Source organism: Eumetopias jubatus, unplaced genomic scaffold (genome assembly GCF_037043125.1).
Source record: "Eumetopias jubatus isolate StellerSeaLion01/CBP00866 unplaced genomic scaffold, mEumJub1_p1.0 scaffold_10, whole genome shotgun sequence".
NCBI lineage: Eukaryota > Metazoa > Chordata > Mammalia > Carnivora > Otariidae > Eumetopias > Eumetopias jubatus.
This window is the reverse complement of record NW_028274816.1, coordinates 107,132,664-107,150,721: the sequence shown is the minus strand read 5'-3', so window position 1 is coordinate 107,150,721 and position 18,058 is coordinate 107,132,664. Positions and strand designations below refer to the sequence as shown.

The 18,058-nt window shown below is 54.2% G+C and overlaps 1 protein-coding gene across 1 annotated transcript in view; it reads right to left on the bottom strand.

Annotated features, from left to right (window-relative positions):
* Window positions 1-3,456: 3,456 nt before the first annotated feature.
* ITGA3 (integrin subunit alpha 3) overlaps window positions 3,457-18,058 on the bottom strand; it is a 28,593-nt gene continuing 13,991 nt past the window's right edge. Inside the window, exons 9-26 of the mRNA XM_088028319.1 lie at window positions 16,958-17,046; window positions 16,694-16,830; window positions 16,444-16,530; window positions 15,230-15,297; window positions 15,021-15,157; window positions 14,243-14,392; window positions 14,048-14,145; window positions 13,533-13,680; window positions 13,181-13,249; window positions 12,264-12,343; window positions 12,076-12,153; window positions 11,455-11,557; window positions 11,129-11,311; window positions 10,810-10,929; window positions 9,903-10,016; window positions 8,844-8,942; window positions 6,086-6,211; window positions 3,457-4,780 (exon numbers count right to left, since the gene is read on the bottom strand). Coding sequence (XP_087884445.1) covers window positions 4,625-4,780; window positions 6,086-6,211; window positions 8,844-8,942; window positions 9,903-10,016; window positions 10,810-10,929; window positions 11,129-11,311; window positions 11,455-11,557; window positions 12,076-12,153; window positions 12,264-12,343; window positions 13,181-13,249; window positions 13,533-13,680; window positions 14,048-14,145; window positions 14,243-14,392; window positions 15,021-15,157; window positions 15,230-15,297; window positions 16,444-16,530; window positions 16,694-16,830; window positions 16,958-17,046 — 2,042 coding nt within the window. The 3' untranslated portion in view covers window positions 3,457-4,624. The remainder of the gene's footprint in view (window positions 4,781-6,085; window positions 6,212-8,843; window positions 8,943-9,902; window positions 10,017-10,809; window positions 10,930-11,128; window positions 11,312-11,454; window positions 11,558-12,075; window positions 12,154-12,263; window positions 12,344-13,180; window positions 13,250-13,532; window positions 13,681-14,047; window positions 14,146-14,242; window positions 14,393-15,020; window positions 15,158-15,229; window positions 15,298-16,443; window positions 16,531-16,693; window positions 16,831-16,957; window positions 17,047-18,058) is intronic.

Sequence of the window (18,058 nt, the reverse complement as noted above, 5' to 3'; positions counted from 1 at the left end):
AACAGAATGTGATTACAGTCAACACTGAGCTATGCGCAAGGCTTCCCAATGGAAGGGACTCTTAGTTGGATGAATAATAACATATGTGCCAGGCACTGTTTGCATGCATTATCTCCTTTAATTCTCCAGACGGCTCTCTGGTGCTATTATTATCCCCATTATATAGATGAGGAAACGGGCTCAGGGATCATTCTCAAAAGCAAATCTGACCTTGTTACTTCCCTTGCTCACAGACTTTCAGTGGCTCCCTGCTTCTTACTGGCGTCTTTCCAGCTCTTGCACGATCGGCTTTGGCTTAACTCTCCAGCCTCCTCTTTCCACATTCCCTTACTCAACTCCCAGCCATACTTATCTACTGCCTTGAACCAGCCTCCAGTCTGTAAGCCGTTGCAAATACTGTCTCTTCTGTCGGAATCATTCTCTCTTCTCACCACCTATCCATTCTTCAAGTCTCCGACCCTACCAGGCCAGGTTTGGGGCTCCCTCTAAGGGCTCCTTAGACCTCCCCAATCTTAGCACCACTTGGCTCCTATCACACTGAGTGGAAATCATCTGCTGACTCATCTGTCTCCTCCACTAAACTTTAAGCTCCAGGAAGGCAGGGCTGTCTGTGTCTGTATAATTCACTGCTCTATCTCCAGCACCAGGCACAGCACCTGGCACACAGAAGGGAAAAGAGTGTGAAAAAAGAATTGGGACCACCAGGGAGACACAGCACAGAGTCATCAGGGAGGACCACCAAACATCCTTCGAGCTAGCAATTAAATCATTGATGATGTTGGTGAGTGTAGTCTTCAAGTTGTCCAGAAGAGCATACAGGATACTTATGTAAAAAGCCCGGCCCTGTACCTGGCACATAGTAAATAATCAATCAATAGCAGCTATTACTATTGTCAAAATTTAAGTAAGGAGGGGCGCCTGGGTGGCTCAGTCAGTTGAGCATCGGACTCGTGGTTTTGCCTCAGGTCATGATCTCAGGGTCGTGAGATCGAGCCCCATGCTGGGCTCAGTGGGGAATCTGCTTGAGGATTCTCTCCCTCTCCCCTTGCCCCCTCCCTGCTCTCTCTCTCTGTCTCTCAATTAATTGAATAAGTCTTTAAAAATGTTTAAGTAATGAGGAAAAGGCTGTAAACTCTGAGGCTAGGTGTAGGAGAGATTTCCCGTGATCCTCTCCTTAGTGCTGGACTTCTATATTGTGGCTCTGTGCTTGGATCAAAATTCCTTCTGCAGGGATTGCTGCAGGGTGATTAATGGGAGTGGCATGGTGTGGTCAAGCTAAGTTAGAGATGCTGAGGTTAGACTCCTCCCCACCCCACCATGCCCAGATTTCCTACTCCATGTACAAGGCAGGTTGGTGGTGGGAGGGGGACTCTCAGGGACTCAGACTGACAGACATTTTATCTCAAGGCAGGCTTCTACAGCAGCTGAATCAGGAAAGCAGAACTGTGGGGACTCTCATCCAACGTTTAATGGTCTCAGCCCAGAATTGAGGCACGTCCCTCCTGCTCACAACTGATTGGCCAGAATTAGTCACATGACCTCATACGCCCAGGAGGGCCCAGGAAGTGCAATCCAGCCCTGTGTCCAGAGGGGGAGAATCACCTTATGGGTCCTTTGAGTGACTCAAAAGCGAAAACCCTCTTTGGGAACGGTCTGGAGGTGCTACAGTTCCAAGGAGCTCCAGAAGCTTGACATTATTGAGGACCTTTTTATATAAAGTGGGCATTGCTGCATCTCTGCCATTGTTTTTCTTTTTTTTAAATAAAATCTTTCAAGATTTTTTAAAATTTATTTATTTGACAGAGAGCAGGAGAGAACACAAGCAAGGGAAGGAGCAGAGGGAGAGGGACAAGCAGACTCCCCACTCAGCAGAGATCCCCTTGCGAGACTGGATCCCAGGACCCCGCGATCATAACCTGAGCCAAAGGCAGCCGCTTAACCAACTGAGCCACCCAGGCGCCCCTACCATTATGTTTCTTTCATAAAAGTATAGCACCAGTCCTGAAAATGATTACTTATACTGCAGGGTGTGTGTGCATATGTGTGTGTATGTGAGAGGGAGAGACTGTTCTCATCCAAGCATAAACAGTCTGTCACTCACACACACACACACACACACACACACACACACACACACACACACACACACACACACCAAGACTGGGGGCTGAGCCTGTGGAGCTGGCCAGAGGGATGTGTAGATCCCTAGATCCTACCTTTTCCTTAAGCAGGAGGTGTCTGCAAAGGACATGACTGAGCTGGCCTGAGCTCTGCTCAACCTGAGCTGGGTTTGCCAACCCACGTGTGGTATTACTCCTGACTGAGTGAATAACCCAGGTTTTGGAAAAGGACCTGGGGATTCTGATTACTGGTTCTGAGAGCGCCAGGTAGGGGCTGGGGTTTTCCTGGAGGAACTGGACCTTCCACTGTTAATAATCCACCCTGGAAAGGGCAGGCTCAGCACAGAAAGTGAGGGGCGGGGAGGTGTGGGCTCTGGTGGGGGTAGCAGAGGGCAGACGCTGCCAGGGAGGCAGGTTGGGGGACACCGAGGCAGACATCGGGAGGGGCTCCTGGAAGAATAGCCTGGGTCTGTGGGCTCTCAGAGCAGCTGAATCAAGGATCTGCCACTGGGCTTCTCTGAGTAGTAATTTTCAGCCTTCAGTGAAGTCTTCCAAAGGTCATAGCTTTGAGGACAACTAACAGAAGGATCTATGCCACAATTTAGGACAAAGAAGTTATGGGGGGAATGCAGCCCTGCTCCATCCTCCCAGGCCTGTGTGGAAGGGTGACCTTGGGAAGCAGAGGACTTGATCCAATGCTGTGGGCTATGGGGGCTCAGGACCGAAGCACCCTTGGAGGAATGGCCACAAGACTAGGACTCCAGGTACCCATGCCCCGACGCTGGGGAATACCAGACCTTTCAATCTTTCCAGTCTCGGGTCACTGGTTCACCCCCTGATCTACTCATCGTGGTGTCTAGGGGTGGGCGTGGGGGTGGAATGAAGGCAGAGAAGCAGGCTTTTATCTGAATCCAGACAATGGATGGGGGCTCTTGGCTCTGCACCCTTGCACCCAGCGTCCCTCCACTACTATCCAGGACTACCTGCTTCTACAGCCAAGTAGCTTTCTGCCTCTTCTGGACCCTGCACACCACCACCTGTACCTCCCTCCTCCCTCCCCGGGGCCAGCACACTGTCCACCATTTTGGATTCTATCCAGTATACTCAGGTCTTTTCCCAGACTTTACGTTCTGGATGACCATCCCTTAGATCAGGACATCCCTGAGAGCAGCGACTGGTTTGTCCCGCATACATTTTCACCCTCCCAACCTCTATGATCCCTGCCCCTGGCTTTGTCCACCTAGGGGTCAGCTAGATGACATCACTATCCAACAGACTGAACTGCGGTTGGGATGGGGGTGAGGGTGGGGTGGTGAATGGAGGCCGATGCAGAGCATACAAACTGGGAGCTGTTTATTGGTTGCCGTGAGAAGCCTATATACAAAGAAGGCACAAGGGGGAGGAGGGAGCTCCCCTGCTACAGTACCGTGGAAGTGGGTAGGGACTGGAAAAGGGGACTGCCAAAAGGCAGGGGTCAGGAGAGGTTTCCTGGAACCAGCCTCGACTTCTAGAATGGGCCTCAGGACTTAGCCCGTGGGGTGAGGAGGCAGAGCTAAGTTGGTTCTGAAAGCCAAGGACCGCCAAGAACCCCACTTCTAGGCCCCTTACCCATGGGCAGTGAGGGCAGAGGAGGTTCCAGCCGATGGGGCAGGGACAGGGTTCCCTCCCCGTTCTACATTCAAGTGTCGCTCCCTCCGTGATCTTGGGGGGTGTGGGGTCTCTCCGGGCCTTCAGAGCCCTGGATAGTAGTGGTCAGTGAGAAGTAGGATCTCCTCTCTCCTTCCAACAGCTCCTTGGCCCAGGACTGGTCCCCTCCTCTGCTGAGCATTCCTCCGTGCTCCCGGGGCCGTCCCGTCACAGGCAGTCTGCCGCGCTGTCCAGTGGCTTGTCCGTCTTTGTTCCTTCAGACTGCGTTCCTTGTCAGAAGGGAATCTCCCCCGAGGAGAGAGGCTTCACAGAGATCTGTGAAGGAAAGGAATCCTGGGGACCTTCCTTCTAGTCCACTCTGCTCTTGGGTCTGAGCATGCCAGGTCCTGCAAATGCCACCACTGTGGGCAACCTGAGGTGGGTGCCAGGAGCCATGGCTGGGGGTGCCTGGGGCGCTGTTCCCTGTGGTCGTAGTTGTAGTCTCAACAGCAGAGTCAATCCAGTGACTATGGCTCAAGATGGGTCCAGTGTGAAAGGTGGGGGTGGGGGTGTTACCACAGTGGGGGCCTTTTCCTCCTGGCTCTGGTGCAGGCCCTTTGGCTTGGTTTTGGCCCAGGCAGGGGTGGTGCCCGGCACAGTCCACAGGTGGCGGGCCCCCCACGTGTCCAGGCCCACGGCCCCCGCGCTCCTGCGGGGAGAAGCCCACAGCCAGATGCACATGCCTGTGCTAGCAGGGCTGTGTCTGCCCGGACTTGCTGGCGCCGGCCAAAGCCAGTGGCCCCTGTGGCCTGTCGGGGGCATAACATATGATAAATAGAAGGGGCACTGGGGGAGCAGGGGTGGGATCAGGGAGGATGTCAGTAGTATCGGTCCCGCGTCTGCCAGCTGGTCACCCAGTGCTTCTTGGTAGGCACGGTGCTCCCTGGGGGTGGGTAGCGCTCCTCCTCCCGGATCCGCACCGCGTGGTACTTGGGCATGATCCGGTAATAGCGGGTCCGCTTAAAGAAGTCACACTGCGGGGGGGGGGGGGGGGGGAGGGGCGGAGAAGAGGAAGGGCATCAGCATCCAGCCCTCGAGGTTGCCGGAAGATGTGCCTAGCCCCTTCCCCACCCCCCACCCAGAGGCTCTCAAAGCCAGGACCCCTGACCCAAACACATGCCATCTCCCTGCACTGTGACAGAGAGGGCGAGGTTGCCCACCCTCGGCCCCAGAGGAAGGAGGAATTGAGGAAGGCAGAGAGGAGAGCGGGAGGCAGCTGGAGACAGAGGGACAGTCACTGAGGTTGCTGACAGGATGGCTAGGAAGCGTCGTGGTCTGCCCTGATCGCACTATGGGGCTGGGGGGCCAGCGTGTCACCCCAGAGGGGCTCTGAGGAGGAAAGGTACTAGTTCCAGAAGGACTCCTAGTCCCCTCCTTCTCTGGAGGTGGAAATGGAGGTGCAGAATCACTCTGGGTATTTGCTGTGTGGCCCAGAGATGGGGCCTAGCCTTGGCCAGGGCCCTTTTCTGATTCCCAGAAAGCAAAGGGGGCATGGGGAGCATTTTCTGGCTCCCTCTTAGGGCCCCAAATTTTCAGGGGAGGCGGTGAGAAGACATCTTGAGCTCTCCCAGGGTGTGGAGGGAGACCATGGGCTGCTCTTTGGGCTGATGCCAGGGGCAGAGTGAAGTGCAGCGAGAGCCCATGAGGAAGAAAAGCAGATAGGACAGAGTCAGAGGCCCCGGCCAGCTGCAGGGCTCAGGGAAGAGGGCCCGGAGGCCGCGTTACCCAGGTGGGCCGGGGGCAGGGGGCTGCCCCCCTCAGTAGTCGTCGGTCAGCCTCTCTGTCTCTGACGGCTGGCTCTTCATCTCCGCCTTCTGCCTCTTAGCTTCATACAGGGCGCGAGTGCGGGCTCGCTTGAAGAAGCCGCACTGCGGAGGGGAGGAGGTGGGGATGGGCCATCAGGGGGCGCTGGGGGGGCCTGGCCGGCAGCACTCATGGCCTGGGGCTTAGGGCTGGAGAGCCTGGATGCCTGGGTCCCAGCCCCTGCTTGGTGGTGTGGCCAGAAGCCAGAGCTCCTGGCTTCCCCTTTCCAGCTTGCAGATCCCACCCCCCCCACCCCCGGCCCCATTAACCAGGCAGGAATGTCCTGGTGGGTGAGGTGAGGATGGGGGGTGGGGAGGCAGGGGATGAGACCAGAAGCTGGGGAGAAGGTGGGCACAACGTGGGAGAAGGGTGGGGGGTGGGGTGGAAGCAGGAATGGGATGAAGGGAGAGCTGGTGAGGGTCTGCTGGCAGGAGGTCCCAGAGCGGGGGTCCCAGTGGTGGTCTGGGGGTCCTAACCTTCCACAGCAGGAGGATGATCAGCCCCAGGAGCAGCAGCCCCGCACCCACAGCCACAAGCACCAGCCACAGCTCGATCTCCGCTGGCAGCTCCTCCACCAGGTCAGAGTCAATGTCCACGGAGAACTGGCAGCGGTGAGAAGGGGCTCAGCCCTGTGTCCGCCCCCTTTAGACCCCATGCTCAGCCATCCCGTCCCAGCGGGGCCCAGGACCCTGCTGTTTGACCTACTACCAGCAGGGGGCACTCAGGGACCAGAAAAAAAACCCTGCCTGCCCACTGCCGGCCACAGATCCCTCCATCCTCTGGTTTTCCCCAGGAGCAGACCTGGCTCCAAAGGACCAGCTTCAGATCTGGGACGCAGCCTGGAGTCTGGGTTTGTAGCCCACACACCCAGGCTTGAGTACCAGCTCCATCCTTGAAGCTGTGTGGCCTTGAACAAGTAAATTCACCTCTCTGAATCTCCATTTCATGGTCTCTGATAAAGGAGATCACAATGCCTACCTCATGGTATAGCAAAGTGGTCAAGAGCATGGGTTCTGGAGCCAGACTACCTGGGCTCAAGCGCCAGCTGCGCTGTTCACTAGCTGTGTGACCTTGGGCAAATCACTTAACCTCTCTGTTGTTCATCTGTAAACTGGGGATTATGAGAATGATACCTACTTCATAGGTCACTGGTGAGGATTAAATGTGTTTACTATCAGGAAACTGCTTTGAGCAATACCTGGTACATAACCAGCATTCCTAAATATTTACAAAAAAACAAAGAATGCAGAGCATATAGTACCATTATTTTTCTTCCCCTACAGTGGAGATATATATATATATACACTCATATACATAATTATACGTTATAATATATTGTAAAATATGTATTATAATGTATAATATATTATATAATTTATCTTACGTTATGTTACATATAATATATATTAACATATATATTATGCAATATTGTATATTATATAATATTGTAATATTATGATCCATTACATAGCATATAAGTGTTATATAATATGTAATATGTATTATAACAAAATTATGTTACATATAATGTATTTTATATATACTGAGAGAAAATTTTTCTCTGACTATACATGATTATTTAAAAATTATTTTGATTATTATTTTTGTTTACATACAGATGATATCGAGAAAACTAAAGGTTCCCAGTAATTTTACTCCCTGGAAATAACTCTTCAACATTTTGGTGACTCTCTTTCCATAGTTTTTAATGCCCATGTTAAACACACATCCTTTCTTCTTCCACATAAACGGGGTCTCTGTGTGCTGCACATGCCCTCCTGCGGCCTGACCTGACCCCTCTTTCAGCTACAATCATCATCTCTTGATGTCAATTAAGAAAGATCAACCTAATCTCTGATGACTGCATAGTCATTCTAGAAAACGTACCACAATTTACTGAACCAATCTCCTACCGAAAGACAGGTAGAGTGTTTCCAATTTCATGCCATTATAAACCACGCTTTCAAATATCCCCATATATTTATATTCGCATATTTGTCCTATTAGCTCCTTAAGATATATTACCATGGGCTGGATCAAAGGAAGTGTGCATTTTAAACTCTAACAGATATTGACAAATTCATTTCCAAAAAGAATCCATCCGTTTATACTCGAACCAATAGCATTTCCTTCTACCTCATCGGCACCAGACAGCCTTAGTGTCTTTAATCTTTTCCAATCTGATAGGGAAAAAAATCTTGTGGCTGTTATTTTTATCTCCTCACTACCAAGGTGACCATTTCCAGTTCACCCTGTGTATACTGCCTGTCTATGTTTATGCTGCCCTTTACCTTGACATACTAAAAAAATGTATCAATCCTTCGTCATATACGCTAGAAACTTTTTTAAAAGCAATCTATTGTTTCCCTTCTAGTTTCTTTTTATCATCTCTTTCGCTGTATACAGGTTTAAAATGTCATACAATCTAATTGGTCAAATGTCTTCCTTTGCAACTTCTGGGTTTAGTAAAATAACTCCCTCTCCCCATAATTAAAGATTATTATTAAATTATTTTCTGAATTTTCTTCTGGTATATTAAGTTTTATTTCCTCTATTTAAATACTTAATCTAACTCCACTGTAGTTTTGGTTATCGTGTGAGGTAAGGGTCTGTCTTTACTTTCCAAATACGTTCTCCCAACACCACTTCATAATCTAACTTTCTCTATTGGTTAAAAATGCCAACTGTATAATAACATAAATTTCTATTCTGTTCCATTGGTCTTTCTGGCCCTTCCTCCACTACCTTAATTTATTTTGGGCGATACACAACAATGCATTTAAGCAACCCTCTCTTCGTCTCCTGTATGATGCCCCCTCCATAGCTCCACTATAGCCTTTTCACGAAAAAATTGACAATTTTGTCATTTTTTTCCCCCTCTCCGATGAAACTCAGAATCAAGTTTGAGAACTTTGTTTTCAAGTTTCCACGGAGATGGAACATCTTCACAGAGAAGTTGCGCAGATCAAATAAACTCCAGCAGAGGTTCTCAGCCCTGGTTGTACCTTAGAGTCACTGGGGGACTTGTAAACCTCCCCTACCTGGGGTCTCACCTCCACGGACTCATTTCATTGCTTAGGGGTATAGTCCAGACACCAGAAGTCCTCCAGAGGAGTCCCATGTGCTGCCAAGATTGAGAACCCTGTAGCTAAGGTGTTAGCGAGTGCTCTGAAAAACTGCCCTGCGCTCCCATGCCCTGGCCAGGCACTGTGGCTCCTCAACATGCTCACTCACCCACACGGTCTTGTTCTCCATGTTGATGGTAGGGATGCTCGTTCGGAGGAACAGGGTAGCCCAGCCGGATACACTGACTCTGTCAAAGTCTCTGTAATCCTGGATGGGGGCAAGGGGTGGGTCCAAAGAAGTAGCTGAAGCCCCTCTGAGCCTCCCTCTTGACCCTGAGCATCCTCCCCAGGGCACCCTCCCACCACACAGCATCTTTAAGCAGCACCCCAAGGGATCCGAGAGCCAGGCATCTGCACACACAAATGCACATCATTCATGCGGCGGGTCCTATGCCGGATGCGGGGGACAGCAGAGACAAGGAAGGTCACAGTCTAGGGTCAGGTCTCTGGGCTAAATCTGGCCCGTCACATGCTTTTGTAAATAAAATGTTTTTGGCACACAGCCACGCCCGTTCGTTTCTACGTTGTTTATGGCAGCTTATGCCCAATGGCAGAACTGAAGACTTGCAGCAGAAACTGCACGCCCCACAAAAGCTGAAAAGATTGATAATCTCGTCCTTTGCAGAAGAACTGGGTCTAGGTGGCTGGCATGTGAGTAAGTGCAACCCAGAGCAGAGCGTGATCGGTGGCATGCGCGGCTTCTGAGAAAGTTCTGTGGGTGTCTGGAGAGGTCGTCTGCAGCTGGGAACCTCAGAAAAGCCCTCACTGGTGGTGAAGCAGCTGGGGAGAGCCTGAAGGCTGAAGAGGAATTTACAGGCAGAGATAACAGAAGGGGAGCTGGCCTTCCAGGGGGAGGGAGCGGCACCGCAAAGACGTGGGCGTGGGAAAGAAACAGGCGCCGGACGGAATAATGGACACCCGGGAGAAGGTCCTTCTGGCTGGAGACGGACATGACATCATGCCCGCACGCAGACACACAAACTAACGCTGACAGGCATACAGTGACAGGAGTACAATGGCTTCTGGGTAAAGTCCGATGTTGTCACTGACCCACGCACGCACACACGGGCACACGTGACCCTGGCTGTGACCCCAGCCTCACCTTCTCCCTGTTGCTTTCCCCACCCTGGCGGGGGGGCAGTAGAGACCTGCAGACCCAGGCACTGACCTCAATGAAGGTGCTATTCCATACTCGGGCCTGCACTGTCACATTGGTGATGCCAGGGGTATCAGGAATGGGGCACTCCAGCCACACACAACGGGCCTGGTCACTGCCACACTTCTGGGGTGGGCGGGGAAAACAGGACGTGAGACAGTCTGGGGCTCCACATTCTTCCTGCTTCACCCCTTCCCTTTGGCTCTTCCCCTGGCTTAGTCCCACCCACGGCTGACCCCAAGGGGCCCTACCTCACCCCTTCTCTCATGCAGACCACCCCACCCCCACACTTACACATCAAGGTCCCGTTCTTTAGGCCAAGCACATATAGATGCCACGGACGTAGATAACATGAAATCTGGTCCCTTTGTATATAAATGGGGCCCAGCACCCGACACCCCCTTTCCACCCCCGGTCCCTCACTGAGCCTTTGTTCAAGCCAGTTCCCGCCACCTGGGACACCACCTCCTCCCTCTCCACTCAGCTAGGCCTCAACTTGCTTCCCACGCCTGTTCCTTTCTCCCTTCCAACAGAGGGCGCCCTGCACCACCCATATCTCCCTGCCTCCCCTCCATCCTGCCTCTCCCATTCCCCAGCTCCAGCGTCTAAGACTTTGAGCGACTGTATCACCCCCGACAGGATGGGGCTCTGGGGAATAAAGCCGGTGTCTCTTCCTTTGGCCCACGGAACTGGCTGCCCCCACAAGGGCAAGAGCAGTGGGATGCCCACTGAGGGAGGAGAGGAGTCTTCCTCCCTCTGACTAGGGGCGCCTCACGGCACAGGGGTCAGTCACATTACCCCATCGCACCAGGGTCTCCTCGTGACTGGTGCCCCACCCCCCTTGCTGCGGTGCCCCCTGGTGCCCACACACCCTGCGATGGTGGGGACGATCCCTTCCAACCTTGTCCTGGCCACTCACCAGCTTTGTCTCGGACTTGGCTTTCTTGGTAGCAGCCAGAGTGACTGGTGGGGGGGCCGGGCCTCCCCCTGGGTCCAGCTGTCTCCGCCTGCGCTGTGGAGATGGCCCGTCGCCAGGGACCTGAGAGGGAAGAAGATGTTGGCTGGGAGGAAGGAGCTGGAGCAGAGTCGGGGGAGAGGCAGAAAGGCAGAGGGGCGGCAGGCTCCTAAAGGTGCACGAAGCGGGGGAGGGCAAGACACTGGCCTTTCTGCCCGGCAGCATGCAAATGAGACACGATGCAAATGAGATGTAAATGAAAGGCCCCCAGTGGTGTCCTTACAGAGAGAGTGAGATTCAGAGGGTTGATGAGGTCTCCAGGTGGCCGGCAGGGCCAGGACCCATTGCCGTGGATGGTGATGTCTGTAGGGTACAACAGCCACTTGCCATTGATGACTTCGTAGGGCCACTCCAGCCCTAGGGCCAGGGTCCCCAGGGCTGCCAGCCCTTCCCCCATGGGGCCCACCTGTGGGCACAACGGATGTCACGGCCACTGCCTCCTGGCAAACCCCCTCCATCTCACCCATCCCCAAGCCACACACCCACAGACCCCAGGCCCATCCCTGCCTTCCCAAGAGTTCCCACCCAGGGTCCCCGTGGCCCCCTTACCTGGAACTCATACTTGAGGGGGCTTCCCACATCCTCCACAGTTTTCATGCCAGACTCGCCCATCACTGTCCCTCCGAAGAAGCTTTGTAGCCGGTAATTCACACTAAGGGTAAGAAAGATGCTAGAGTCTGAGGGGGTGGGAGGGGCTCTGGCAGAAGGCGCAGGCACCAAGGTAGGCAAACTCCAGCTCCTCTGACATCAGGCAGACCTGAGATAGACCCCTGCTTTGCATGTATTCGCTGTGTGCTAATTATTGCTCAAGCAAGTTATGTATCCTCCCAGAGCCTCAGTTTCCCCATCTGTAAAATGGTTGCTATATCATGGGGCTGTTGTGGGAAGCCAATGAGCTGCTATATATAAAATTCCTAGCACAATGAGCCCTCATGAAATGCTAGGGCCACACCAACACCTTGGCCCCAGGGTGGCTGACTCCTCCACGGCCCCCTGCCTTACAAGGGGACAAATAATAGCAACAATAATGATAGTGATTGCTGTTGAGGGAAGGGGTGACCCAGAGGAAGCGCAGGCCTAGACAGGTATGTCCGAGGAGCTCAGGAGCCACGCTGGGGACAGGCAGGCCCACGCACAGACACAGCAGGCTGGGGGAGGGGTGGTACCCACATGCTGAGCGAGGCCTGGAGTGTGTAGTCCACCAGCAGAGTCAGGGTCATGGGCCACAGGTTGTCCTGGTGACTTGACCTGGGGAGGGAATGCAGGGGGTAGGCAAGAGGTGTCAGCTGAGGCCCAGGCTGGAGGAGGTCCCAGGGCGCCTCACCCCTGCCGCAGACTGGCTTCTTGAGGTCACTCACGTGGAGAGCTGCAGCTGCGCCTGGAGTTCTCTTGTGTGCAGGGTCACTCCGGTGACCTCGAAGGCGATGAGCAGCTCCATCTGCCATGAGGACCAGGGAGGCAGAGAGAGGCGTTTGGAGCCGGGCAGGGGTGATGCCATACGGGAGAGAGGGGCTGAACGCTATGCGAGGGAGTTGGTTCTCTGCCCCCCCCCACTTCTGGGCAAGGAGTCTCTGCCTGGCCACCCGGGTCCACTCTTTCACCTTGCTAGCCTCATCCTGTTCCCGTTTCCCCTTCTTCTCTGTCCATGACATCTCTGCTACTTTCAACTATGACCTTGAACAAGTTACTATAACTTTCTTTTTTAAAAAAGGATTTATTTACTTATTTTAGAGAAAGAGAGAGCGCGTGCAGGGAGAGGGGCAGAGGGGGAGGGAGAGGCAGAGAATCTCAAGCAGACTCCACGCTGAGTGCAGAGTCCCAAGGGGAGCTTGATCTCATGACCCTGAGATCATGACCTGAGCCAAAATCAAGAGTCAGGCACTTAACCGACTGAGCTACCCAGGTGCCCGAGTTATTGTAACTCTCTAAGCCTATTATTTTCTTTCTGTAAAACAGCATCTACCTCCTCAAAAGGTTGTGAGAATTGCAGCATAAAAAAAAGTGTGAAGTGTTGGACTCCGGGCCTGGCATATAGTAGGTGTTCAGCAAAATCCAGTTCCTCACCTCCACCTGCTCTAGTTTTGGGCTTCGCTAGTGGCCCCATTTTTCTTAGTCTCTGGGCCTCTCCCCATGCCCTCCTGTATTTCCCTGTCCCCTCTCCTGGCTCTTTGCTTCGAGGAAGCCTGGGAAGCAGGCAGGCAGACACAAGGTTAAGAAGCTCATCAGAGTAGCAGGCTGGGACCCACGGGCCTGGGAAGGTGTGGCCAGCACTCACCCTCTGGTTCCGTTTGAAGGGGTTCCCCAGCTCACAGACAATGGTCTCATTGGCCTGGCACATCCCAGCCTGAGGAAAGAAGACAAATCAGGTCTGGGTGGTCAGAGCAGGGACCTCCAGCCCCCTCCCTGTGGCACTGGGTCTGATGCCTAGAGGCTTGAGCACCGGGTGCTCCTGGCATTAGAGACGCTGCAGACACCTGAAGAAGCCCAGCCGAGAGGAAGCGGGGTGGACACAGGACAAATGAGAACACATGTAAATGACATGTATATAAGGATGTAAATGCTCACCGAGCCCTGTCTGGGCTCTGAGCCCTGCGGGGGGCACTCGCCGGGTGGGGGGGGGCACTCACGGGGCGCACTGAGGACAGCAGCAGGGCGGGAGGCACCGCCAGGGTGAGCAGCGCCTCGTGGGCGTCTTCCCCAGCGCGCTCCCTGCTCGGGGTATTGGTCACGTTGATGCTCAGGAGCAGTTTCCGGCCATCTCTGCTGTACTGCAGCCTGAGCGGAGGGAAGGACCCCGGGACTGAGACCAGAACCCCGCCCCAGGCCCGCCCCGGATCAACTAGGCCCCGCCCCTCAGGTCTATTAAGTGAAGAAAGTCCCTTCTCGGGACAGCCAAGCCGGGCCCTCTGGCCTCCCCTGGAGAAGAAAGCCCCTTTCCTTGTCCGCGAAGGCCCCCTAAGCATCCACCGGGCCAATTAACGTCCCTGCTCTCAACTCGCCTCTCCCCTAGGCCCCTCCCCTCAGATCTTCCAGGGTCCCGGGGAATCGACCAGACCCGCAGGGCCCCGCCCCTCACCTCCGGTTAGCCAATGAAGCCCCGCCCCGCCCCGCCCTTGGCCAATCAGCGCGGCCCAGAGCGCACCTGCTCAGGGGCTGCCCCAGCTCCGACACGAAGGCCGCCTGCATCTGCAAGTTGCTGTCGCATTTGTTGTCCTGGCCGCACTCTTTCTGGAAGTGGACCTGGGGGTGGCCGGAGGCGTGAGAGCCCATCCTCCACAGCGCCCTCTCGCCCCACAGGCCTCCCGGCCCCCGCCCTTCCGGCCCGGGCCCCACCCACCTCGGTGTGGTTCTCCAGAGCCTGCGCCTGGTTCAGCACCGGATAGGGGTCTAGGGACCGCAGCCCCAGCCGGGGGCGCTCGGGCATCCTCAAAGGTAAAGAGTAGTTCATCGAGATGATGATGGGACGGAGTTTGTCGCGGACGTTATCCTGGGGAAGGAGGGGGAGCTAAGCCCAGCGCTGCGCTCCCCTCCCCCCTCCCCAAGTTGACTCTTCACACCACCCTGAACCCTCAAGGAGGAGCTGAACCCCCACCCACCTTGAAAAACCCCAGTAGGGCTGAACCCCCTCTGGTCCTATCATCAGATTGACTCCCTTCCTACAACTTTGACCTACAAGCAAGATGATGGGACTCCTTCTCCCCAGAGATGGGGGTGGGGGGGGTGTATTGGGGGTCAGGGGTTTGTTGAGCCTCCCTTCATCCCCGAGGTCCCTAGGATGAGCTCTTTCAACAGTGATATCCTAGAGAGGGGCTGAGCTGGTCCCGCACTCACGGGCCCCTTTCCCCCCAGACACCAACTAAGCCAAGAGTCTCACGCACCTCACTTTTCTCAGAGGTGATGAGCCCTTTGGTGCCCATCCCCATTCCGAGGCTCTCTGTCTCTTTCTACCAGATTCTGTGCACTGTACCCACTGCAGACCTATGGCCTCCCAGGCCCACCTCCCCCGCCTCTGTCTCTGGGGAGACTCCAGTCCCTCGCCCCTGATCTGGGGGTACTCTGGCTAACCTCCTCCAGAGATCTTGGAGCCGGCGTCCCGCCCCTGGCCCCTCCCTCACCATCAGGAGCAGTTCCAGCGTCTGGCAGCGCATGTCGGGCATGGAGAAGAAGCCGTGGAAGACGGCTGACTGGCTGCGTGCAAAGCGAAGCCGAGGCGGTCTGCGGTCCCGGTCGGCCTCCAGCGTGTAGGCCAGGGCTGGAGGTGGATGGGGTGTTATCAAGTGGCCAGGCAAGCATACCCCTCCCTTCCCCACACCCCCGTACTCACTGATGTTTCGCTTGTAGTTGGGGTTCCCGGCACTCTGGTTGTAAGCAAAGCACAGCTCCACCTGCACGCTGTTGGGAGGCGGGAGACAGGAGGAGGTCACAGTGGGACCCACTTATCCATGCCCTGGCCTTCACCCCTGTACTGGGCCAGGGGAAACCAGGGCCCTTAGGAGGAAAGGCAGGGGCAAACGTGGGGAATCCACAGAGCTGGTTAGGGTGTCTTTGGCCTCTTCCCTCCCAACTCCCATGAAAGCCACAGAAAACAGGGTTAGAGGGGTGCCTGGGTGGCGCAGTTCGTTAAGCATCTGACTCTTGGTTTTGGCTCTGGTCTTGAGCTCAGAGTCATGAGATCGAGCCCCTCATTGAGCTCTGCACTCAGCGGGGAGTCTGCTTGAGACTCTCTCTCCCTCTCCCTCTCTGCTCCCCCCTCCCTCTAAAATAAATAAATTAGATCTTAAAAAAAAATTAAACTGGGTTAGAGGTCACCAACGGGGAAACTGAGGCCCTGAGAGCAGAAGGAGTTGCCTGAAGTTATCGGTTGGTTGGTACCCTGCCCAGTCTTGTACAGGGTACACTATCCAGATCTCCTCCCACTCACCCCTGCTTTCTGCTCTGGGTCCCTTTGCCTTCTGATCCAGGCCTCATTCATGCAAAGGCCTCAGGGCCATCACCATCCCTACTGTGACCATGTTAGCAACTAACATATTCTGAGCACTTGAGGTGGATAAGGCCCCATGTGAAGGGCTTTGTGTACATCATCTCATTTAATTATCACAATAATCCCATAAATTCGTTGTTACTATTATTAACTTTGTTTTATAGGCAATGAACCTGAGACTCAGGGAGATAACAATTTGTTCAAGGTGGCTCTCTCTCCCGTCCACTTAATGTCTCCCTCTTCCCTCCTCCTCCGGGACCTCCCTCCCCAGAGCCCACCCTTACCACTGCAGTGGGCAGAGCTGGGATTTGAACAAGGCCGTCCAGAGCTCCCACTCCTAACCACCATGCTCTCCTACCCCTCCAATTTGCCCATTACCTCCTGCAAGGAAGTTGGCTTTTTAATGAGGTTGGGTAGGAGGGGCAACGCTTACCCCAGGAATCAACCCTCTAAGGGTGGGAAATCAGTTGCCAGGGGAGGGGTTTGGGAGCCAGGGTCCTTCCTGGCATGCCCATACATAAGGAGTACGTGGACAGAGCAGGGGCTGAGAGTCTCACCAGGAGGTGGTTGTGCAGAGCGCAGGGTCCAGCACAGATGGCCTGGCCACCAAGGTCTTGTGGAGGATATTGATGACAGGCCGTGCCCTGCATAGAAAACAGACATCAGTCCTTCCTGCCCAGCCCCTGCCAGTCCAGGCCTGGGGCTCAGGCTTGCGTGGACCTGGTGCCAAAGGTGGATGGAGCTGGGGAGCCATGCAGACAGGGCTGGAGGGGAGAAAGGCCCCTATCTACCATCGCCCTGGCTTACCGAAGCAGCACGATGCGGTCTGACAGGCTCCCCACCAGCAGGTCTGGGTAGAAGTTCTCATCCACGTCCATCCGCCCACTCAGTGAGTAGCCAAAGGTGGCCAAGCCGGGCAGTCCCAGCTCCTCCCCCTGGATTACCTGGGGGTAGGGGGAAGCAGTGGGGACAGGCTCAGGGTGAGCTCTGGGGAGTGGGGCCCAGGGGGGATGGGGAGAGGGTGGGTGAGGGGAAGGAGGGAAAGCCCCCTTTGTTCCTGTCCACCCATACCTGCTGCGGCTGTCCCGGGAGCCCCCTGGAGCTGCTATGATAGATGTACACTTTGCCCAAGCCCTCGAACGGGGCTCCCACAGCAATGTCTGGGGAAGAGAGGCAGGAGAGGTCACCCTGAGTCCTGCGGGCCCCATGTCTCCCCGACCTGGAACTCCAGGCCACAGGGTCCAGCAGGAAACAGAACTCACACTGCCAGGCAGCGCTCAGAACATCAGGGAACAGAGCTCTACAGCTCAGGATTAAAACTGGGACCACTGTGAGCCCAGGTGCCTCCTTTTGTATTGTGGGAAAGTAGGTCTAGGAGAGACAAGGCACCTACCTAGACACACAGCAAGTTAATGTCACAGGCACGCCTACACTCCAGATTCCTGAGCACTGGCCTAGTGTTTGTTTTCCCTAACTATGGCACCTTGCATCTCCTCCATCAACCTCCCCTTCAGACACCCAGTTCTTCTAATGACATTTACCAGCAGGGTCACAAAAGGAAGTGTTCCCCATTGGTGACTCTGCCAGCTAGTTATCAAGCACTGCTCTCATTTAATCCTGACGAGACTGCTGGGGTTAGGTACTGCTGTCCCGTTTTATAGATGAGGAAGCAGACTCAGAAAACCCAAAGCCACACAGCTCATGAGTAGAAAGAGGATATTGAGTCCATGTCTGTCTAACACCAGGGGCTGGAATTTTAATCACACTATCACTTTCCTTATTAAAGTTCCTTAGACCTTTAAAATTCTAACCATTATTTCCACAAATAAACCCCAAATGTTTTATTATCTTAACCTTTACTCAACTCTTTCTAGTTCGCTACTTTTGATCTGATAAGGCCTGGGTAACCGGAAAGCCAAGCTTATTAGAAAAGTATGTAAAGGAAAACTAAGTAGGTCCTGAGTAGAAACCAGATGACTCTTCTATCAGTAAATGCTTGGGCTTTGCTACCTGAACTTTCTAGCACCTACTTTGGCTCTTTAGAGACTCCTCTGCCTTCCTTTTGGTTCTCAGGTATGTTCTGGGAAACCGAGGTCGTCAGAAAAAGTGGTTTCCAGATAAGCCGGGCGCTTTCATGGCAACCAGCCTCTTGCTTACTCCGTCTCTTTGCTT